The 24,456-nt window shown below is 41.2% G+C and overlaps 1 protein-coding gene across 2 annotated transcripts in view; it reads left to right on the forward strand.

The window, feature by feature from the left end:
- Window positions 1-19,360, forward strand: part of LOC115777548 (uncharacterized) — a 35,962-nt gene extending 16,602 nt beyond the window's left edge. The window contains exons 3-8 of one of the 2 annotated variants that reach the window (XM_030725481.1): window positions 7,143-7,304; window positions 9,266-9,425; window positions 12,123-12,250; window positions 16,227-16,348; window positions 16,899-17,003; window positions 19,135-19,360. In XM_030725481.1, the coding sequence (XP_030581341.1) occupies window positions 7,143-7,304; window positions 9,266-9,425; window positions 12,123-12,250; window positions 16,227-16,348; window positions 16,899-16,995 (669 nt within the window). In that variant the 3' untranslated portion in view covers window positions 16,996-17,003; window positions 19,135-19,360. The remainder of the gene's footprint in view (window positions 1-7,142; window positions 7,305-9,265; window positions 9,426-12,122; window positions 12,251-16,226; window positions 16,349-16,898; window positions 17,004-19,134) is intronic. The other variant, XM_030725480.1, reaches the window with a different exon arrangement.
- The last annotated feature ends 5,096 nt before the right edge of the window (window positions 19,361-24,456 follow it).

The raw sequence follows: 24,456 nt of genomic DNA on the forward strand, positions 1-24,456 counted from the left end.
CCTGCAGCATGTTCACGTCCTTGTCTCTTAGTCATTTCCACATGTGAGACCATATTGCCCCTTGACTCACAAGATCAGCCAAAACTCAGAGGAAGTGCAGTAGTGTGTATGTGTGTGTTTATTTTCAAGCAGGGCAGTCCTGTTAAGTCTTCCCAGCTGTGGGCTGCTCAGTGGTCTCTGTAAGGCCATGGATAAGATCAGTGCTGGCCCTGATAATGTTTCTGTCCCGTCAAGAGCAGCCCCCAACCCCAATCACTGACTTCCCCTGAGGAAGTGAGAGTCATCTCCTGGAAGGAATTCCCTTCTTTATCTTAATTAGCCGCCAAAAAATTACTGCAGGTCTGGTAGCTGAGATTCATGGATTTTGCATCAAACCCTGCGTAGCAAATTTCAGTCAAATATTCATACTGCTGGAATTCATGTTCTCTTTCAGAGGTAGCATTATCGCTGATGTTCATTATGTTTAATTTCTAAGTTACTCCACAGTCATGTTTAGACTTCAGTCCTGAAAAACTAAATGCAGCCCATGACTCAGCAGCACGTAGAACCAGTAATAACTCCAAGTGATACTTTTCTGTATCTGTCGTTGTGGAGGAATTTTGGCCCATCCTTCTTTACAGGGTTTCTGTAGTTCACTGAGGTTCATGGACACATGCTGGTGATGTTTCATGATTCAAATCCCAGCTGAGGCCTTTCTGTGTGGACTTTGCATGTTTTCCTTGTGCCTGTGTGGATTTACTCCAAGTACTCCGGTTTCCTTCCAGTCCAAAGACATGCATGTTAGCTGAACTGGTTACTGTAAACTGTGTTTCAAGTGTATAGAATAAAGTATGAATGTAACTTGTAGTCTAAAGCAGTTTGAGTTTAGTAAGACTTAAAAAAGCGTAAGTAGCAGCCAGGCACTGCTAATGTGCCTGGCTGCTACTTACCCTTTGCTACTGAAGTGTTAAGGGTGTAATTAGGTTTTCACAGGCCTGCATAGATTCCTGTGAAAACCTTGTTTTTTATAATCAGAGAGCTACACTAACTAAAATGACTAAAATGTGCTGGCCACTCGGGAACATTTATCAATATTCAGTCATTCTTTTAGCCAAGTCCTGAAAAAACTTTCCATCTATCCATCCATAAATAAATAAATAACTAACCAGGTCACAGGGCCAGCAGCCTAAGATGAGACACCCACACCCCTTCCAGCTCATCTGGGGGAACATTTCCAGGCCAGCCAAGAGATATAATCTCTCCAGCGTGTCCTGGGTCTGCTCCAGAGCCCCCTCCCTGTAGGACATGCCCGGAACACCTCACCCAGGAGGTGCCCAGGACTGCACACACTCTTTGCTAAATGAATAGTCATATTGGTAATATGCTGTACCTACTGAAATGACTCATGCAAGCGTTCCTGAAATAAACATGTAGGTAAACATGTAACCTGCTTAAAAGACTGACAAATCTGACTGTTTGGAGGCAAAAGCATGATTTACAGCCAGGAGACTGCACTGTGAACCCAGATTTTGATTCCACTTAAAAATATTGAGTTCATATTACTTAAAATTACCTAGAATGTGAACATTACTTGTTAATGCTGAGTAGGCTGTACTTTTTGATGGTCTATCTTACTGTAATCATGTGTTTGAGTTCAAACAACTTAATATCATCAAGTTTTGCACCTGTTAAAAATCTAGTTTATACCAGTTTTAACAGACTGGATTAATGTGCAGCTGCATGGTGGTGTGATGGTTAGCACTGCTGCCTCACAGCTAGAATAGCTATCTGATAGTCTGGGTTCAATTCCACCTTGGCCCGGGACTCTTGCTGTGTGGAGTTTGTATGTTCTCCCTGTGTCTGTGTGGGTTTCCTCCCACAATCTGAAGACATGCAGTTACTGGGGTTAGGTTAATTGGTCTCTCTAAATTGCCCACAGGTGTGAATGGTTGTCTGTGTCAGCCCTGCAACAGGCTGGTGACCTGTATGGGGTGTACCCTGCATCTTACTGCTCTGTCAGCTGGGATAGGCTCCAGCCCCCACCACCCCCACACAACCATGAAAAGGATAGGGGGATTGATTGATCAAAAGATGTTTTATTTTTTAATGAACTATAAAAGATAAGTTTGGTCAATTAGAACATACAATTTAGTTCAACTGGAAATGGAGTAGTGCTTACTTAACAGGCTGAGTTAAATGAACTGTTTCATTACTTAAAAATTTAAGGCAATGAGTTACCTTGGTTTTTTTAAGTAGATTCAACTTATCCAGGTTTACAGTGTGTACACAGTAATATTCATTGCTAATGTAGATATTGATTTCAGCTTAAATTTGAAGACATTTTTGTTGAGTTGACTGTAATTGAATATGTGTGCTTATCATTTAGAAGTACCCTCCATACAGTCTCATACTGGAATAGATTCATCATCAAAAGCCTGTGTGATCTGAGGAAATGAGTGATGTCAGTCCTCGAGCTGTTTGACCATTGTTTCCATCATAGCAACCCAGCTGCATGGGAAAGAGAGGGGAAAAGACCTCGACCTGAACTCACATCCTGCTTTTGTTGGTACACATGTAGGAATGTTTGTGGTTGGATAAAATTTCCTCTTTTTTTTTAATTTTACTGAGAAATATGGATATTGCCACCTACACCAGCACTTGACTAAGTAGACACATATTCAAAACCAACTTTTAGGGAAGCAATAAATATTTTAACAAATTTGCATTTATTTCCACAATAACCATTTAAAGCTAAAGTTTAACCATTTAAAGCTAAAGTTTTTATTTCTTTTTTAACCAGAAAAAATTTCAGAACATTTTCTCTGTAGAACAAAGTCAGTGCAGATGTCTGCTGCTTGTGTTGAAATGCCGTATTTTCTACACTGAAATGTGGTAAATAAATAAAACAGCAGGCTTGTCCATTTAGCTGAAATGTCATTGCAGCAACTCAAAGTGGTCCTCAGTAGATTGTGTGGCCCCCACGTGCTTGCATGCATGCCTGACCATCAGGGCTCCTAATGAGACGATGGATGGTGTCCTGGAGGATCTCCTCCCAGATCTGGACCAGAGCATCACTGAGATCCTGGACAGGCTGAGGTGCAACTTGGTGGCTTTGGTTGGCCCAAAGCATAATGTCCCAGAGGTGTTCTGTTGGATTTAGGTCAGGTGAGCGTGGGGGGCAATCAATGGCATCAATTTCTTCATCCTCCAGCAAATGCCTGCATACTCTTGTAACATGAGGCCGGGCATTGTCATGCAACAGGAAGAACCATGGACCCACTGCACCAGCGTAGGGTCTGACAGGTCCAAGGATTTCATCCTGATACCTGATTTATTGTAGCGTCTTTGTCTACAATACAAAGCCCCTTGAGGTGACTGTTTGTTGTGATTTGGCGCTATATAAATAAAACTGAATTGAATTGAATTGATGGCAGTCAGGGTGCCTAGCCTGCATGGATATGTCTCCCAGACCATGACTGACCCACCACCAAACTGGTGATGCTAAACAATGTTAAAGGCAAGATAACGTTCTCCACGGCTTCTTCAGACCCTTTCAGATGTGTCACATGTGCTCAGGGTGAACCTGCTCTCATCTGTGTAAAGCACGGGACACCAGTGGAGGACCTGCCAGTTCTGGTATTATATGGTAAATGCCAATCTGCTACTACTTGTTCTGCTCCATAGTGCTGTGCAGTGAGCACAGGGCACTTAGATTACATCGGGCCCTCAGGTTAATTTCACAAGCTCCAAAGCAGCTGACACTGATTAGCACCCCCCCTCTGCTACCAGCTCAATATCCCAGAAGTTTAACTGACTTGATGCTGAACTCTGATTAAAAGTGTTCCTTTATAAAAACACAGCTGAAAGAAAGCAATACTATGACTCCTCTAATTTCCCCGGAGACTGAAAACCATCCATTTACCACATTGAGTTGCCTCAGGTCAAGGCTAAAATATTAGCTCAGCCAGGTTTTTTCTTCAGTAATTTAAACCAGGTGAGTAGTTAACATCCATGATCTTGTTGGCTATACACCAAACAACTGGGATGCTGTTCAAACCAGATATTAACAACAAAAATAAAAATGTTAACAGTTTTGTTTCTGGATGTTGCTCCCTGAAAAGCCTTCAGCTGATCCAAAATGCTGCAGCTAGAGTACTGACAGGGACTAGAAAGAGAGAGCAGATTTCTCCCATATTGGCTTCTCTTCATTGGCTCCCTGTTAAATCTGCTGGTCCTCGCTGTCTCTCTGGTTAGTAGTGTGTTCTTCATCACCTCATGTGGAGCTGAGCCACCACCTCTTCCCCCTTGCAGTTCTCTATCAGAGAGTATTTCATCCAGTTCCAAAAGCACCGACATGCCCTTACCTTCCCTCTCCAGAAACTCATCACATTCACAAAACTTTACAATGGCCTTAAATCTTCCAGTACTCAAACTTGTTTTTACTCGGAGTCCAAGAAACTTTATTCTACAACATTCTGCCTCAAACTTTTTACATTAAAAAAACAATAAAATGCATCTGTGTCATACTAGCTAGACTTCAACTGATAGCTTAGCTGGAGCTGCTCACACAAGTTATTACTGTGGGGTTTTTAAGTCTCCTGATGTGAAGTAATAATAATCTCAGTGTTACAGCATTACAGGTGTAAAGAGATGTTTATTGCTTCAACAGAGAAAAATAAGCTGCAGGTGTGGCAGCACTGGGTACATCCTCCTCACACACATTAAACCAAGTTTTACTTCTTCTGCTGGCAGTAAAGTGTCACAGAAAGCTAATTCTACCCCTAACATGCAATGCAAACATGTTGAATAAGCGCTTTGAGTGCTCAGTTAGAGTAGAAAAGCACTATATAAGAACTAGTCCATTTACTGCCAAGTGAAATAAATGTGTAGAATAAAGAAACTGCTAAACAAAGTAAGCCTTATATGAAAGCACTGTGCAGGCATTTGTCACAGTCACAGAAGGTAGGCAACAAAATGATTGGACTAGAGTAATGATGTCAGTATTGAGTCTGACAGCAGGCTGAGCATTCGGGAACGAGGACAGATGAGTGACTGCAGGTTCCTGATGCTTCACTTATATGTCCTGTGCCTCAGGCTTAAATAGTTTCAGACCAAGCACTGGCTTCAGAAAGTCAGGTCAGACTCTCCTGTTCTAGTTTAACATCTGAAACAAGCAGATCACAATACCAGATCCTCAGTCTGCCGGTGTCACAGTGGCATGAAGGCAACAACACAATTTAAAGCAGGTAGTTTTATTGTTGGGGCTTCCTGCTGCATTGACACTAAACCTGTCAGTAAACTGTTCAGTCCAACATGTTTGTTCCACTAAATGTTTTTAATAAAGATCTATTAAAAGTCATTAAATCTTATTAAATGTTTTTAGGGTTAGAGGGTCAGCTATGTTGTCTTTTATCTTAAACAAATAATTCAGTCTGGTTTAATTAATGCTTCACAGCATTCACATTATTGTTATCCTTCTCCACCATCTTCGGTCTTTAACTCCTGCCCGGTGTCTGCCACAGATCAAAACCTTCAGCTTTTTCTGGAGAATTATCCTATTACTTTTCTTTGTTGCCACCTTTATACTTTTCAAAATATTTAACTTTTTATTAATTTTATTGTTGCCGTTTGAACTGGAGAAAGTTTGAAACCTTTTCAAACCCACCCTACTTTGATAGTTAACTAGTTCAGCAAACTTTGAACTAGAGAAAAAATTCAAACTTTAAATGGGTCCCAAGACCTTGAACTGTTCAGGGATTAGTCAGTTTGTTGGTATCTTTTATGGTTTTTAAACAGTGACTGTTTAAGTTTGATGAAATTTCAATGGTTTCTATGGAGGGCCTTTATAGTGGTGACATCATCACCCACTGAAGAACTTGAGCTATTTTAATTGTCATTTTTTCTCTCTCTCTTTCAGCTCTTTTTACACCCACAAATTCTGGTCTACCCACACAATTTATACTTCAAATTATAGCTATGGTTGTGCTCTTTAAAAAAAAATGACTTTTTTAAATCTCTGACATTTACAGAATTACAGAATTAAACTGCCATTCCTCTGCCAATTTTAGTGATATAGACATAAAAAAATACATGTCCTGCTTCAGTAACATCTCCTTGTTCTCATAGTGTAAATGTTTGTCACTGGGACCTACAGTTTTTGTGTGGTACTGTGTTTAATGGTGAAAGTAAGAGCATTTCCACACACACACAATGAGAAGAGAGCTCAGGGGACTGGGACTGAACAGCTGTGTAGCCTTAAGAAAACCACTAATCAGTGAGGCTAACCGGTTCCAGAGTGATGGGCTCATCAGGGTAAGAAGAGAGGCAGGTGAAGTGATGCTCCATCATCCCGAGTGCCTACTGTACGAGCCTGTGGGGGCAGTGCTGTGATCTGGGGTTGCTGCAGTTGGTCAGGTCTAGGTTCAGCAACATTATGTGCTCAAAGAATGAGGTCAGCTGACTACCTGAATATACTGAATGACCAGGTTAATCCATCAATGGATTTTTTATTCCCTGATGGCACGGGCATATTCCAAGATGACAATGCCAGGATTCATCAGGCTCGAATTGTGAAAGAGTGGTTCTAGGAATATGAGACATCATTTTAACATCTGGATTGGCCTCCACAGAGTCCTTTGGCCAGGCAGTGTATAAGCTTATAGTTAGGGCTGGATCAGATCCCTTAGTTATGCTGCTATAGGCCTAGGCTGCTGGGGGGTTCCCATGCACCGAGTGTTTCTTTTTTTTAATCATTAGTTATTATTAATCTCTGCCCCCCCCCCAGCAGATGACCCCCCCTCCCTGAGCCTGGTTCTGCTGGAGGTTTCTTCCTGTTAAAGGGAGTTTTTCCTTCCCACTGTCACCAAGTGCTGCTCATAGGGGGTCATTCTGACTGTTGGGTTTTCTCTGTATTATTGTAGGGTCTTTACCCACAATATAAAGCACCTTGAGGTGACTGTTTGTTGTGATTTGATGCTATATAAATAAAATTGAATTGAATTGAATTGATTTAATAACATCCCATAAATAAATAAAATAAATCCAGCCAGTGATGATAGTTACTATTATGGCACTCCTGGGGAAAAAAGTAGAGACAAAGAAAACAAATTTGACAACATTATCGTTCTAAAATGTCTTAACCCATATGTGTTCTGTTTGTACAGGCACAAAAAGCAACTTCCAACCCACTGTCTTCAGGATTGGGTTATCTGGAGCACATCTGCCAACTCGTTGAGAAGATTAGCCAGCTGCAGGAGACTAATGTCCAGCTGCAGAGGCAGATCTGCAGTCTGCAAAACGATGGCAGGATGACAAAGACCAAAGAGGTGTGTGAGAGTTCTTTATTTTAACTCATTTACCATCTTGAGACCTAAACATGATTATTTTTGTTAATTGCAGCAGTGTTTGGAGACATCAAAGCCATAACAGGTCCCTTGTCAGCAACTGGGGGTGTGGAATTTGATACACATATGCGTTGTTGGTCTGTGTGCTATGTAAATGGACTGGTACAAATATAGTGCTTTTCTACTCAGTGTAAGCACTTTCTTACTGCAAGCATCATTCACCCATTCACATACACATTCATATAAGCATAAGCACTTTTAACCTAATGTTCACACACTCACACTTCAATGAACACACTGAGAGAAACTCAGGGTTCAGTATCTTGCCCAATGATACTTCATCATGCAGGATGGAGAAGCAGGAACTTAATGACTGACCTTCCAATTAGTAAACGGCCTGCTCTACCTCTTGAGTCACAACAAATGTGTTGCATTGCTCCCTAATTTGGACACACCAACAAACAGGATTTGTAGTTTCTGAAAGGCTTCCTGTGTCCTGTTTAAATGAGAAATGATTGATGTCCTCAGTAGCACTCCAAAGAACTTGAAAATAGTAGGGCAGCGCTAACTAAGACCACTGACTGGCCACATCAATGTCCAGCAATACTCACAGCCATCACAGAATTTGTTTTAATTGAGACAGTAATGTTGTAATTCATAACTAAAGTGTATAATGCCATTTTAACGCCATTATTTTGGGGTTCTTCAAGTAAGAACAATTTCTGTAAAAGGCCTAAGAGAGGCCATTTAAACATGTTGGCCTCAGTTTGGGGGTCAGAGACCAGAAAAGCTACAGTACATGCATACATTTGAATCTATCAGATATGATTCAACACTGCAGTGTTCTAGTCTCTCATAATAGATTAGAACACAAACAGGATATCTCTATCCTGTCTATAAAGACTTTTTAAAAAGCTAAAATTAATAAAGTACTGCAAAAATCTCACATTTCAGGATTCAGGACACAAAGCTGTTGTACAAAGTATCAGCTCAGTGCAAACATGAGCAACTGAAGTAGAATCTAAATATGAAGTTTCAACAGTGTGAAACTGCTGTGGGGGCAGCTGGAGCCTATCCCAGCTACCATAGGGGGAGGGACGGGGTACACCCTGGACAGGTCACCAGCCTCTCGCAGGGCCAACATTTTGCAGCTATTCAGATTAATTGGCAACAGGTCAGGAACAGGTTTGGGTATAATAAGAGTATGTTAAAGAGTTGGTTTCTCAGAAGTAAAGATGGGCAGAGCTTCAACAATCTGCAGAAAACTGCTCCTACAAATTGTGGAACATTGTCAGAATATTATTCCTTAATTGGAAAGACTTTGAAGATCATCAGTACATGAAGTCATTAAGATTCTGAGAATCTGGAGGACTCTGTGAAAATTAATATTTCCAACTGAACTGTTCTGTCATAAATGCAGTTTTAGCATTAGTAACAAACCAAACTGCTGAACTAAGCTGATAATTTAATGTTATGATTCATTTTAATTATTCAATGCCGTGTTCCACTAAACAACAGAGACTAATGCAGCATATGTGAGTGTTAAACAATGATCACACATACTGCATTCATCACTCCCTCCACACTCATTAGTCATGCACACATCATGTTTTGTGCCTATTACAGAATTTTTTGTCCCACATGCTCCAGTGCATATTACCAGCACTGGTTAATTTATGTCTTATTGCCCAGAAAGGGGAAAAGCAAGGTATAAAATATCTGTGCTGATTTTTTAAATGATGTCCTCAGTTACAGCTCTCCATCATTAGATAACAGGATTTGAATGCAGTGATCTGTAGTACATGTTCTACTGCAATCAAGATAATTTTTATGCCAAACCACATTCAGAATCAATTTTATTAGTTATATAGTTATTCATCACTTTCTGTTTAAGTCCAAACTTTGACACAGACTTCTGTCTTTTGCCTGCTGTCTTTTTCCAGGACTTCTTCCAGCAGCACTGCAGCTGTGGTGCAGCCAGCTTAGCCTTCCAGGAAGGTCCAAAAATTCACTCCAGAAATGAGTTTTTGTCACCCAGTGGAACCCTGTCTGACCTGTCCACCATCCCAGAGGTTACAAAGCACCCAGTGTCAACCAGAAGAGGTAATACCATAGGACCAGCTGTCACGAGACGAAAGGCAGGGCGCGCCCTGAACGAGTTGCCAGGGTTTGCTCCACTGGCAGCCATTCACAGGCCAATTAGGCCCATTTAGAATTGTTGGTTAATGGAATATGAAGAGAATCCACACAAGCACAGGGAGTACAAACTCCACACAAAGGCCCAGACGGCCCGTGGATTCACACCCAGGAGCTTCTTGCTGTGGGGCAGTGGTGACTGAGAGAACAGCCTAACATGTATAGCACAATAATTAGTGTAGTGACAGAGATTGTCAGGTTTTGTTCATTTCTGAAACTAAGTGCTCATTTTCACTTTTATATCAATTGGTTTTTTAGACAGTAGCTTATTTTTGCTTTTTCATAAATGTGCATGTGTTGTATTTCTGACTTTATAACTAATATACATTTTGTTAAATAAGAAAATTACATTGATATAAACCTTTTGGCCTTCAATAAAATAAGGGTAAAATTACATAAAAGGCATAAAGCAGTAGTCCAACATTAATATATCACCTTCAAGTATCCACACATTTACAAACCTCATGAAATTTTGCAAATGTAATTTTCCCAGAGCATCGCAAATCTTCAGCAACCAAAAATGTGCCTATCATATACTTGGAGCAGAAATGAAGCATGTTGCTAGTAATAGGTGAAAAAAAGAAAAAATGATGAATTGCTTTTGGGTACAGTGATGTCAGTGTCACAGTAGCTGTAACACTGCACTGGTTTGTCCAACAGAGCAGCAATCAACCAACTACTGCACAGGTGAACAAGACCTGCAGTTTATGAAGCAGTTTGTTTGGACAAACAAGTATGAGAGCATTTATGCAGTGGCTCTAAACCTAGAAGATAAAAGTTTTTTCTCCCACCAGATTGCACTGTACAATAATTTCAGCCTGATATGCAACTGAGTTCCCTTCAGGCTGCTGAAACCTCCCTGAATTAAATGTATATAGCGCCAACTCAGAAGTCACCTCAAGGTGCTTTATATTGTGGGATAAAGACCCTACAATAATACAGAGAAAACCCAATGATCATATGACCCCCTATGAGTAAGCACTTAGTGACAGCGGGAAGGAAAAACTCTCTTTTTTTTTTGGCCATAGCAGCTTTATTTGACAGTGCAGAGAGACAGGAAAGTGGGAGGAGAGATGGGGGAAACTTTCTGCCTCGCAGCATGCATGGTCACCTGCTTGTCCGCTGAGCCACCCCAGAAAAATTCGCTTTTAACAGGAATAAACTTCCAGCAGTACCAGGCTCAGGGAGGGATCTGGGAGCTGGTTCCACAGAAGAGGGGCCTGAAAGCTGAAGGCTCTGCCTCCCATTCTACTCTTAAGTATCCTAGGAACCACAAGTAAGCCAGCAGTCTGAGAGCGAAGTGCTCTGTTGGGGTGATATGGGACTATGAGGTCTTTGAGATAAGATGGTGCCTGATTATTCAAGACCTTGTAGGTGAGGAGAAGGATTTTAAATTCTATTCTAGATTTAACAGGGAGCCAATGAAGAGAAGCCAATATGGGAGAAATCTGCTCTCTCTTTCTAGTCCCTGTCAGTACTAATTACTAATAACGTGCTCAAATGAGACACGTAAACAAACATACAAGCACATTTTAATTTTTGTTTGATCCACGCCTGAAAGACTATGGTCTGACACTGATTTAGCAGCCTGGTCCAAGAGCAGCCCCACGTGTTTTCTTCTGCTCTGAAGGACAGTTCTGCTGTACCTTGTCCATGGATACAAGGGCCTGTTGGTGATCAGCATTTGGGAACAGAGTCATCTTGAACATTACTACTGTTGTGCTCTCTGAGTGCCATGTGGATCTGGTGTTCCACTGGGAAAATTAAATTACAGCATGAGTGGCAGAATTCCTGGCATTCCTGCTCATGACACAAACATGTCCCATGGACTCTTGAATACCTTGGTCCTTCCTATGATGGAGAAGAGCTTGAAGAGTCAGAGATGATGATAGGTGGCCAGAATTATAGGACTGGGAAATTAGAATTGACAGCTCTGCCAGCACTATGGTTAGAGCAGGTTTACACTGCTGGATTAACTCAGGGGAAAAATGAAGCCAAATGTCCACATAAAACATAAAACATTCATGTTGTAAACGCGTTGTATAAGCGCTTTGAGTGCTCAGACTGAGTAGAAAAGCGCTATATAAGAACTAGTCCATAGTCCATGTAGATGTAGCACTAGATTGAAGAGTTCCTGGTCAGAAGAAACTGAGCCTTTGCGATAAGCAGTGGTGTGTTTACTTAATACCATTTGTTATTAAGTCATTACTCCCTGCAAAAACATGCAAAGGTTTCCAACAATGAACACTTCACAGTGGCATACACTGTTGTAGATGACAGTAAGAGCTGAAACTCCCGCACAGAGCGAGGACACGCTGTGAAAGAAATACTTTAAATCAAACTAAGTTGTTCTGAGTCTTTTTGTTTTGGTTTTTTTATGAAACTATCATTTTCTTCATACGTTAAAGCAGCTTCAGAGTCCATCCTTCAGTCAGTCGAAGCTGTTTGGACAAAAACAAAGTGTTGTGGCTAATCAGCATACATGTGTAGTATACACTTTTGCAGGCTCTTATAGCAATAACAAAATCCATGAAGGGACCAAATGAATTACTCAAGCAAACTCTACTATACCCTCACTGTAGGTGCTCACTGTTTGTGTTTCAGGGGTGAGCAGTGACAGTTTGACCTTCCTCCCTATGTGGAGGAAGACCTTGAACCGAAGGAGTTACACCGAGGGGGAAATCCACTTCCTCGGGGACAGAACTGAGGGGCTCTCCATCCCTCAGCACAGGGTGAGTACTACACACTTTATCCTGAAAGAATCACATTATAATTAACAATTTTTATGTGTGAAATGAAGCAAATTTCTGCATTATTTGTCCAGAAAATTGGTCTAATCCGCAGGTAACAGTACTGTACTGTAATAGGTACAGTTTCATGGGACAATTAAATATTTAATTGCACCTGTGGTGTATAACTTAACGTTTTAAGCACTGATTGTATTGAAAGCAAAGTGGGGCTTTAGAAATCATAACTCCTGAGTGATACAGTGCTGTGAAAGGATTTGCACCTTCCTGATTTCTTATTCTTGCATATTTGTCACACCTGATTGTTTCAGATCAAACTGATTTTCATGGTACGCAAAGAGAACCATGGTAAATACAAAATGCAGTTTTTAAATGATTTCATTTATGGGGGGAAAAAGCTATCCAAACCTACATGGCCCCATGTTAAAAGTCATCACCACCTAAACCTAATAACTGGCTGTGCCACCCTCAGCAGCAAGAACTGCAATCAAGTGTTTGTGCTAACTGGCAGTGAGTGTCTCACATCACTGGTGGACCTTTGGCTCACTCTGCTCTGCAGAATTGTTTTAATGCAGCCACATCGCAGGTTTTTCAAGCATGAAGCCTGTTTAAGGTCATGCCAAAGCATCTCAATCAGATTTAAGTCTCCAAAACTTTCCTTTTTTGTGTTTTTGAATGAGCCAATCAGAGGTGGACTTGGTAGTGTTTCTGCTCATCGTCCTGCTGCATAACCCAAGTGTGCTTGAGCTTCAGAGCACAAACTGATAATCAGAGAGCCTCCTTTAGGACTTTCTGGTAGAGAGCAGAATTCATGGTTCTATCAAGTCTGATATCCAGGTGCTGAAGCAGCAAAGCAGTTACAGACCATCACACTACTCCAACTTTTGACTCTGTTTATAAAATGCTGTTAGTTTTAAGTCAGATGTAACGGAACTCAAACCTTCCAAAAAGTTCAACTTTTGCCTTGTCAGTGAGTTTTACCATGCAGTCAAGCACTTCTGGCATGAGGCTTTTTTTCAGATAACCCATAAGCTGGAGAGGAAATGGCATCTTGCTAATTTAGGAGATCTTCATTTTGCCTGGAAATATTTTCTGTTAAAAAAAAGCCGTCTGTAAAGCTCCAGTCTGCATGCCAAAATATCACAGGGCAACATACTGAACCTGAAGTTGCTCTCCAATATGTACATTGACATATGAATGTTAGAAAGTACGTAGGCATGGAAAAAATGCTTGTATGAAAAAATGCTCGGGTGAAAGAAGAGATGTTGTATAAAGCACTTTGTGTGCTCAGGTAGAAAAAAGAGCTACATAAGAACCAGTCTGCTTACCATTCCTTCTGCTTAGCATACAGTCTCAGGGCGCTGGATTTCATATGGGGAGTCTTCTTCACACACTAAGCTTAATTATGGAGTTCCACAGGGTTCTGTGCTAGGACCAATTTTATTTACATTATACATGCTTCCCTTAGGCAGTATTATTAGAAAGCATTGCATACATTTTCATCGTTATGCAGACGATACTCAGCTTTACCTATCAATGAAGCCAGATGACACACATCAATTAGTTAAACTGCAGGAATGTCTTAAAGACATTAAGGCCTGGATGACCTCTAATTTCCTGCTTCTAAATTCAGATAAAACTGAAATTCTTGTTCTCGGCCCCACAAATCTTAGAAACATGGTGTCAAACCAGATACTTACTCTGGATGGCATTACTTTGGCCTCCAGTAACACTGTGAGAAATCTAGGAGTCATTTTTGACCAGGATATGTCCTTCAATGCACATATTAAACAAATATGTAGGACCGCTTTTTTGCATTTGCGCAATATTTCTAAAATTAGAAACATCCTTTCTCAGAGTGATGCTGAAAAGCTCATTCATGCATTTATTACTTCTATGCTGGACTATTGTAATTCATTATTATCAGGCTGTCCTAAAAGCTCCCTGAAAAGCCTTCAGCTGATCCAAAATGCTGCAGCTAGAGTACTGACAGGGACTAGAAAGAGAGAGCAGATTTCTCCCATATTGGCTTCTCTTCATTGGCTCCCTGTTAAATCTAGAATAGAATTTAAAATCCTTCTCCTCACCTACAAGGTCTTGAATAATCAGGCACCATCTTATCGCTACTTCTATGATTAGGCTTAAAACTTAAAACTTTACTTTATGATCAAGCTTATAGTTAGGGCTGGATCAGGTGACCCTGAACCCTCCCTTAGTTATGCTGCTATAGGCCTAGGCTGCTGGGGGGTTCCCATGATGAGTGTTTCTTGTTCACTCAGCTCTTATCACTCTCTGTGTTTATACAGCACTCTGCATTTAATCATTAGTTATTAATCTCTGGCTCTCTTCCACAGCATGTCTTTTGTCTTGTCGCCCTCCCCTCACCCGAACCATTTGTAGCAGATGGCTGCCCCTCCCTGAGCCTGGTTCTGACCTTTTTAGACACAATTCAAATGAATTTAAAACAACTAACTTTCTAATCCACAAAGCTGTAAATATTCCAAAACGAAGTAACTCATTCGCTCTCTCATAACCTCTGGAAAACCTTTCCACAACATTCAAACACCACATATTTCACTTCATCGATGGCGTTGTGAGCAGCGTGATGTTATCTCGTGATAATGAGCTACCACCAATGTCATGCTAGCCGAAGCATGAGGTTTGTCTCAGCAACTCAGTGCTGTCTTGACATTATGCACTATTCACTTGTCACTAACACACATTTCTAAAACTACATACCAGTCTTCCACATATTGATGTTAAGACAGACACACAGCTCTGCGTGTCCCACAAACATGTTAAACAATTGCTACTAGACTTCAATTCATTTTAAAACCAGTTTAATAATGTGAACTTAGTCCAGGCAGCACGGTGGTGGTCAGCACTACTGCCTCACAGTTAGAAGGTCTGGGTTCAAATCCACCTTTCTGTGTGGGTTCTCTCCAGGCACTCTGGTTTCCTCCCACAGTCCAAAGACATGCAGTTACTGGGGTTAGGTTAATTGGTCACTCTAAATTGACCACAGGTGTGAATGGTTGTCTGTCTCTCTGTGTTGGCCCTGTGACAGCCTGGTGACCTGTACAGGTGTACCCTGCCTCTTGCCCTATGACAGCTGGGATAGGCTCCAGCCCCCCCCCCCCCCCCCCCCCCCCCCCCACGACCCTGAACAGGATAAGTGGAAGAGGATGGATGGATGGATGGAACTTAGTTCAGTAGCTGTGGATTAACAGAAAGAGGAACAAAGTTAACATGTTGCCCAGAGCTTGCTGGTATCTGTAGCTGTAGTCTTTATGGGAATCCACAACAGCACCAGAGCACCATCTACTGAGGTAATAAGGTACAACCTTAGCACAGAAATGACTTAACAGTGTTAGAAACTGAGGGTGTTTCTTTCCATGAAACCACATGTAGTATTTTCCATCCTACCAATAAATCTGATATGGAAAAACAAGATGATTTTCCTTCAGCTTCCTTTCATTTATCTGAACTCTGTTTCAGAGAGAAACACAAACATGAAACATGTGCTTCCACTAATATTTTTGTTAGTATATTTGTTCCCTCAAACTCCACCTGCTTGTTTTTGAGCTCTGGGTAGATTGCTGGTCACTACTGAAATTAACTGTCACTGTATATAAATTAGCTCATTGTTTGGTAACCCACAACATTTTTCCCTCCCATCAAGGTATTTTTGTGATTGTGACATCATGCTAATTTGAATAAATCTGACCCTGTGTGTTAAACAGCAACACTATTATTTCTGTATTCATGTAAACCGAATCAAACCAAAGCTGAGACTTGTATTAAACATAAAATGCATCATTGTATTTGAATAAGTGCCCAAACACTTCATGTGACTGGGAATGAGCCCAGACTGCACAGTCAGGCTGCAGGCTGTGCATTTACTCTGGTGGGCACAGCTACAAGGCAGAGCTGATAAATGTTTTTGTGTCTTTGTGTACAGCTGAGTGAAAGTTACACATGGGCCCAAGTCAAAGATATGATGAGGAAGACTAAGTCAAGGAATCACAGCAAGCTGGGACTGACCTCAGCATCCCTGAAGATGTCCTGCCCTCAACTCTACAGGTGACGAGTACACTACAGATCAGTCATAAGAATATTTCACAAGAATCTGGACAAATGGCTTAATTTTGTCTCTGTACGCTGGGCCATATACAGTTGTGAGCCCAGGCAAATTTGGGGGGAGAATTACCAGATGACAGCTTCAGTGACTTAGAAAAGGAGCAGAGACTGAGGTTCTTGATATACGGAAATAAAAAAGGCTGCTGGTTTAAGTTTGGCCTCATAGGGAGGGTCTGACTCAGTGAACAGTGGCTTTTCTTTGAGAGCTCGTACAGGGTAGGAATCTGGGAGGATTCCCAGAGGGAAAGGCTCTTCAGCCTCTCGGAGCTTGGCACTAACCCAGATAATGGAGCAGGGGGTGGGAGAGTCAGAACTGAGGTATGCTTGTAGGAGTCGGAGAATTCCCTTTGGGATTTAAGCTTAGGCCTGTAAGATCTGGCTGCAATCCAGGATTGATTAGAGTGCCATCCTCCAGAGACATGCATGAAACAAACGAGTTTCTCAGATGCCCATATAAACACTGTGTGTGCCAACTGTCTTCTCCTCTTTACAGACCTGACCTGGGAACAATAGAACCTGCTACCACACACAGGAACTCTGTGATTGCCTTGGGCCAGCAGAGAAAACTGGAATTCCCTTGGCTTAAGTAAGCATCCAGGTAGTGAAGAATGCTTTTTATCCTGACACATCCAGTACCATGCCTAAAGGTCAATGCACCAGTGAGGCAAAACATGCTGACCACTCAGACAAAATAATTAGTATTACCTTGTAATGATGATGCATTGTTCATTTCTGGACAAAATATCACATTAAATCATTTACTAACAGGGACTTGGAAGAGAGAGCCCTAATGTTTAATAATCCACATTTAATTGTTTTATTCTTTGGTGCAGTTGATGAAGCTGTATTATTTATTGTTTTTGAATTTTTATGCTTAAATAGCTTTTTGCTGATTTTAGCTTTGGTTTTTGGTGGTCTGGGAGCAGGCACCGACTCTATGGGGATGGGGTTTTGGGGGGATGGCAGGAGGAGAGAAGCTGCAGAGAGGAGTGTAAGACTGCAGCTCTGCTTCCTGGTCTCAACCCTGGGTAGTCAGTTTTTAGGAGGGTTAATAAATTTGGCCAGATTTCTAGAAATGAGAGCTGCTCCATCCAAAGTGGGATGGATGCCGTCTCTCCTAACAAGACCAGGTTTTCCCCAGAAACTTTGTCAATTATCTATGAAGCCCACGTCGTTGTTTGGACACCAATTCATGATTAACTTTAGTGACCTCTGATTTGTGGACATTAGCCTATAATTAGCTAAGACAGCTGGGCCAGTGATGGCTTTTTAAGTAGAGGTTTAATTACAGCCACCTTGAAGGTCTGTGGTACACAGCCAACCAATAAAGACTGATTAATCATTTTTAAGATTGAAGCATCAATAATTGGAAAGACTTCTTTGAACAGTCTAGTAGGAATGGGATCTAACAAACATGTTGCTGGTTTGGAGGAAGTAACTATTGAACTTAACTCTGAAAGATCAACTGGAGCCAAAGAGTCTAAACAAATACCAGCAGTGCTGAAAGCAGCCAAACATGAAGAATAATCTTTGAGATGGTTATGAATAATTTTTTCTCTAATGTCTAAAATTTTATTTGTAAAGAAATCCATGAAGTCACTACTAGTTAAAGTGAAAGGAATACTCGGCTCTACAGAGCTCTGACTCTTTGTCAGCCTGGCTACAGTGCTGAAAACAAACCTGGGGTGGCTGTAGCTCAGTAGGTAGAGCAGGTCACCTACTGATCGGAAGGTCAGCAGTTTGATTCCTGGCTACTCCAGGCTACATGCCAATGTATCCTTGGGCAAGATACTTAACCCCAAGTTGCTCTCCGACCATCCTGTCGGAGTGTGAATGTGTGTGAATGATAGTTAATTAAAAAGCACTTAGCTTAGTATAAACATGGAAGTGCTTGTATGAATGTGAGTGCATGGGTAAATCTAAACATGTTGTGTAAGCGCTTTGAGTGCTCTGACTGAGTAGAAAAGCGCTATATAAGAGCTAGTCCATTTACCATTTCTTATTTTCTTCAATTAATGATGAGTAGTAAGATGTCCTAGCTTTACGGAGGGCTTTTTTATAGAGCAACAAACTCTTTTTCCAGGCTAAATGAGCATCTTCTAATTTAGTGAGACGCCATTCCCTCTCCAGCTTTCGGGTTATCTGCTTTAAGCTGTGCGTTTGTGAATTATACCACGGAGTCAGGCACTTCTGATTTGAAGCTTTCCTTTTCAGAGGAGCCACAGTATCCAAAGTTATACGCAGTGAGGATGTAAAACTATTGATGAGATAATCGACCTCACTGGGAGCAGAGTTTAGGTAGCTGCTCTGCACTGTGTTGGCACTGAAGAGCATAATAATGAAGGAATTAGATCCTTAAACTTAGTTACAGCACTTTCAGAAAGACTTCTACTGTAATTAAACTTATTCCCCACTGCTGTGTAATCCATTAAAGTGTGTCTAACTGTAAAAATGAATGTTTACCTTTTTGAATTATGTTGAATTATTTTGATTTTTTTTTGTCACAGTAGTCTTTTTGATAAGCACTAGTATTATCAAGACTTTAAAGAATTTAAATTATCTGCTGCTAAAGAGTCGTGTCAGTGGTTGGAGCAGTCTGTCTGGGCTCATCACTGCATATAAAACTCACTGGATTCATTTTCACTGTAATGAAACTTGTTGTGTATGCTGTTATTTTCAAAAGTAAACATTTTTATATATTCTGCCCTCCATCTTTGACTTTTGCTCAGATCAGATCCAGATGGTCTCACATGAGGAAGAGAGGAAGGAAAGAAGGAAAGAAGAAGGAAGAAACTGAGAGAGTTAAAGGAGGACTTTAACATGAAGATACTGTTGCTGCACATATGGGGAAAATAAGAGGGCATATGTGAGACATGAAGCAACTGTTAAATAATTTAATATATTCTGTATTATATTCTGTAATATTAGCATTACTATGCTGTAGGTTAGGATGCGACAGAGTCTAATGTTAAATATAGAAATGATCCATACCTTTGCCTGATGTAAATATGTTAAAGACAAATGGACAAATACAGCATATGTCCAAGGTGTGTTTTTTATATATATATATATATATATATATATATATATATATATATAATGCGTGTGTATAATTCCTCTGTGATGGGGAAGAAGCCTGAGCTGCTGTGTGATTATGAGTGATACCGGCTAGTTGGGCTAACCTCAACACGTGGCCTGGGCTCTGGAACCAGTCTCCGGTTTCACCAGTGGACGGTGGTGTTCCTGCACCTTTGGGCCAGGGAACAGGTGCTGACTGTTGTTTGCACTTATGCGCCAAATGACAATTCAGAGTACCCACGCTTCTTGGAGTCGCTGGGTGGGGTGCTCCATCCGGTGTCTCCATCGTACTACTGGGAGACGTCAGCGCTCACATGGGCAACACCAGTGAGACCCTGCCTGATCTGAGCCAGAGCGATGGTCCGTTATTGGACTTCTGTGCAAACCACTGTTTCTCTACAACAAACACCCTGTTTGAACATAAGGATGTCCATAAGTGCACGTGGCACCGGGACACTCTAGGTCACAGGTCGATGATCAGTTTTGTAATCATATCATCAGATCTGTGGCCGTATGTTCTGGACACTCAGGTGAAGAGAGGAGCTGAGAACTGATCACCACCTGGTGGTGAGTTGGATCAGGTGGTGGGGGAGGATGTTGCACAAACCTGGTGCACCTAAACATATATTAAGGGTGTGTTGGGAACGCCTGCCAGAGGCCCCAGACTGCAGAACTGTAGCAGCATTCCAAGAGAGGCTGAGAACATTGAGTCTGAATGGATCATTTTCCACACCTCTATTGTTGACCCTGCTGCACGGAGCTGTGGCTGCAAGGTGGTCGGTGCCTATCATTAAACCAGAGATTGGACACTGACGTTGGAGGGAGCCATCAAGCTGAAGGAGTCCTATCGGGCTTGGTTAGCTGGGCTTGGTTTCACAGGCAGCTTTGTGGGTGGCAGGCTTGGCAGGCCAAGTTGAACACAGCTCGGGCAGTGGCTGAAGCAAAAACTCAGGAGGGGAAAGCAGTGCTCTACTCACATGGTGAGTGTGGGTTGCTGCTGACTTCAAGTGAGGATATAGTCACAAGGTGGAAGGAATATTTCTAAGACCTCCTGAATCCCACTGACACACTTTCTGTAGTGGAAGCAGAGTCTGGGGAGGAGGGGGATGACTCGCCCATCACTGGGGGTGAGGTCACTGGTTAAACAACTTCTTGATGGCAGGGCCCCTGGAGTGGATGAGATTCACCCCGAGTTCCTGAAGGCTCTGGATGTTGTAGGGCTGTCTTGGTTGATACGCCTCTGAAACATCACGTGGACATCTGGAGCGGTGCCACTGGATTGGTAGACTGCGGTGGTGGGTCCCATTTTCAAGAAGGGAGACTGAAGGGTGTGCTCCAACTATCAGGAGCTCACACTCCTTAGCTTCCCCAGAAAGGCTTATACCAGGGTGCTGGAAAGGAGGGTTCATCTGTTAGCTGAACCTCAGATTTGAGAAGAACATTGCAGGTAGCAGAATGCTGGACCAGCTCTTTATCTCAAAGACATTGGAGTGTGCTTGGGAGTTTGCCCATCCAGTCTACATGGATGTTGCCGGCAATAAGTCAGGCTCATTTCCTGTGGCTGTTGGACTTTGCCAGGACTGCCCTTTGTCACCGATTCTGTTCATAATTTTATGGACAGAATTTCTAGGTGTAGCCAGCTGTAGGAAGCCTTCTGACTTGGTGGCCTCAGAATCTCATCTCTGCTCTTTGCAGACGATGCGGTCCTGTTGGCCTTATCGGGACAGACCCAGGACATGCTGGAGAGATTATATCTTTTGGTTGGCTTGGGAACGCCTCTGAGTTCCCACTGGTAAGGAGGTCTGGTTTTTTCTGCTTAGGCTGCTGCCCCAGTGACCCAGCCCCGGATAAACGGATGAATATGGATGGAAAATATAAACTCAATAACTCAAAGTACCATAAATACAAGAATCCAAAGATAAATACAAAACTCAAAAGTTGGGCAGGAAAACCCAGGGACCATGAAACCTTAACAGAGTTTTCAGGCCACAAACATTAATGATGTGACCTGATATGACTTGTTCTTTTTGAACACTACATTTATTAATGAAATGCTTGTGTTTGACACAAAGTGACACCTAAACTGTGATTTACCTTCTGTGCTAGTGTTATATCACTGAAATTCTCTTAATGCAGACTCATGAAAGAGCCATAAATTACACTAACAGACCACAGTGGATTTGGGCAAATAGTAATGTTGAGAATTTTATATTTGACATGACTCAAATTATGTGCCTGAAGTCTCTGAAATAGATGTACAATTAAGGTTGATACGGCATATTGTGTTGCTCCCTCTTGCAATATGGATACAATAGCACCAAATATATATATATATATATATATATATATATATATATATATATATATATATATATATATATATATATATATATATATATATATATATTAAATTCAGGCACTCTAAATAGATTTACATACTATTACAACTTATCATAATAAGTTGTAATAGTATTACAACTACTATTACATTATGACTTCTTTTATCAATGAGTGAAGGTCATGTGAACAGAAGTGAACTGACTTTGTTAGTACTTTGATTCTTGATCCTTTATTGCTGCTATAATGGTTTTTCACATTTGTACAGTGGTTCTATTTTACAAGGCAGAATTTAAAGTATGATATCTATTGGGATATTTTCCCTACATGATGATGTCTGAAAGGCGCCAACATTTACACTGTAAGGTATTTACATCATCTGCTAGCCTAAATTGTAGTGTGCTGCTTTTTCTGCAGTTTGTGAAGAAGTCTTAAGAAACAGGAGATGTTGTTTAGTTCAGGACTTCTGATTCTGAGTAAAAACACCTCACACATCATTACAAGGAAAACCTACAATATAACTATAATAGCACCACAACAGTGTTTCATTACTGCTGGTAATGCTTCAGCAGTAATTTTTTTGGAAATATGATACCATAGAAATACTTCATGATACACTATTTTACTGTACTCCAAAGAAGTAAAAACCATGTATGTGTAATATCTCTAATATGTCTGAGCAGTTGAGATGTTGGAGGCACAAATTGTTTGTGTGTAATTTATGATGTTTATGTGGACAATCAGACAATGATATATATATATATATATATATATATATATATATATATATATATATATATATATATATATATATATATATATATATATATATATATATATATATATATATATATATATATATATATATATATATATATATATTGCAGTACATTGCAGTACATATTGCATAGTACATTTTTTTTTCAAAATAAAGTTCAATTCAAAGACATGTCTGAGATACTTCTGTATACTGAGTGACTTCTTTCAGCTGCTCCTTTAGGAGTCACCACAGCAGATCCTCCTGTCACACCAACCCTCATCATATATCCTCCTATATATGCTCCCCCTACACTACATCCACCAATCTTCTCTGTAGTCTTAGAATCCTTCTCCTCACCTACAAGGTCTTGAGTAATCAGGCACCATCTTATCTCAAAGACCTCATAGTACCATATCACCCCAACAGAGCACTTCGCTCTCAGACTGCTGGCTTACTTGTGGTTCCTAGGATACTTAAGAGTAGAATGGGAGGCAGAGCCTTCAGCTTTCAGGCCCCTCTTCTGTGGAACCAGCTCCCAGCTTGGATTCAGTAGACAGACACCCTCTCTATTTTTAAGATTAGGCTTAAAACTTTCCTTTATGATCAAGCTTATAGTTAGGGCTGGATCAGGTGACCCTGAACCCTCCCTTAGTTATGCTGCTATAGGCCTAGGCTGCTGGGGGGTTCCCACAATAGACTGTTTCTTTTCATTCACCTTATTTACTTTGTTTATACTCCACTCTGCATTTAATCATTAATTGTTATTAATCTCTGTCTCTCTTCAACAGCATGTCTTTTCTCTCCCCTCAGCCCAACCGGTCTCAGCAGATGACCCCCCCTCCCTGAGCCTGGTTCTGCTGGAGGTTTCTTCCTGTTAAAGGGAGTTTTTCCTTCCCACTGTCGCCAAGTGCTGCTCATAGGGGGTCGTTTTGACTGTTGGGTTTTCTCTGTATTATTGTAGGGTCTTTACCCACAATACAAAGCGCCTTGAGGCGACTGTTTGTTGTGATTTGATGCTATATAAATAAAATTGACTTGAATTGAATTGAATAACAGCATCTCCTGTAACAGCATCTCCTGTGACAGCATCTCCTGTAGCAACATCTCCTGTAACAGCTTGTAAAATTAGAACTAATATGTTTCCATTATTGTTGGACTTCTTTGGCTGCTTTTACCTTCAAATCAAATTCAGTGGACGGCCCGTTCTACTTTGGTTTGCTTCTAAAATGAAATCAGGGCCACGTCCTGGTCAGCAGGACTTCTTCTGATATCATGCTGAGAGTTAACGAACTCTCCGCTGCATGAATATGGAGGAAATGATCAGCACACTGAGATATGGCCTCCTGGGCTCACTGACAGCTGACAGTCTAAAGAGAAACATTAAAGCACAGCTGACTCAGACATTCAGGACATCTGAACATGTGCAGTACAATGAAGTACTCCAGCATTCCTCAGTAGTACACTTTATTGACTGTTGAGGAATGGTACAAAGGTAAGTCCATCACCACAGGCTCACATCACTGTGCTACACGTCAGCACTGATTCATGCTAACCCTGAGAAGCTCCTCCCCTCAGTGATAGTCGTACAGCTGTTGAGGGTCCAGGCTGCATGTTCTTCCTCACTGATGCATTTACAGGAGTCACTGAAGGAAACATGTGGAAGACCAAAACCCACTTCGATTTTTTCTCCTCAGGATGACAGCCATCCATATCAGGCAGCTCCCCATCATCATCATCATCATCATCATCATCATCACTGAGCAAACCAGAGCTGATGTGATCCTTCAGCAGCTGCAGAGGAACATCTGCTCCACACTTTGCTCCTGAAGGCTTCATCACTCAGATGTAGTGGACTTGTGCTCTTCTTGAATGGGAC

Source organism: Archocentrus centrarchus, unplaced genomic scaffold (assembly GCF_007364275.1).
Source record: "Archocentrus centrarchus isolate MPI-CPG fArcCen1 unplaced genomic scaffold, fArcCen1 scaffold_55_ctg1, whole genome shotgun sequence".
NCBI classification, from domain to species: Eukaryota; Metazoa; Chordata; class Actinopteri; order Cichliformes; family Cichlidae; genus Archocentrus; species Archocentrus centrarchus.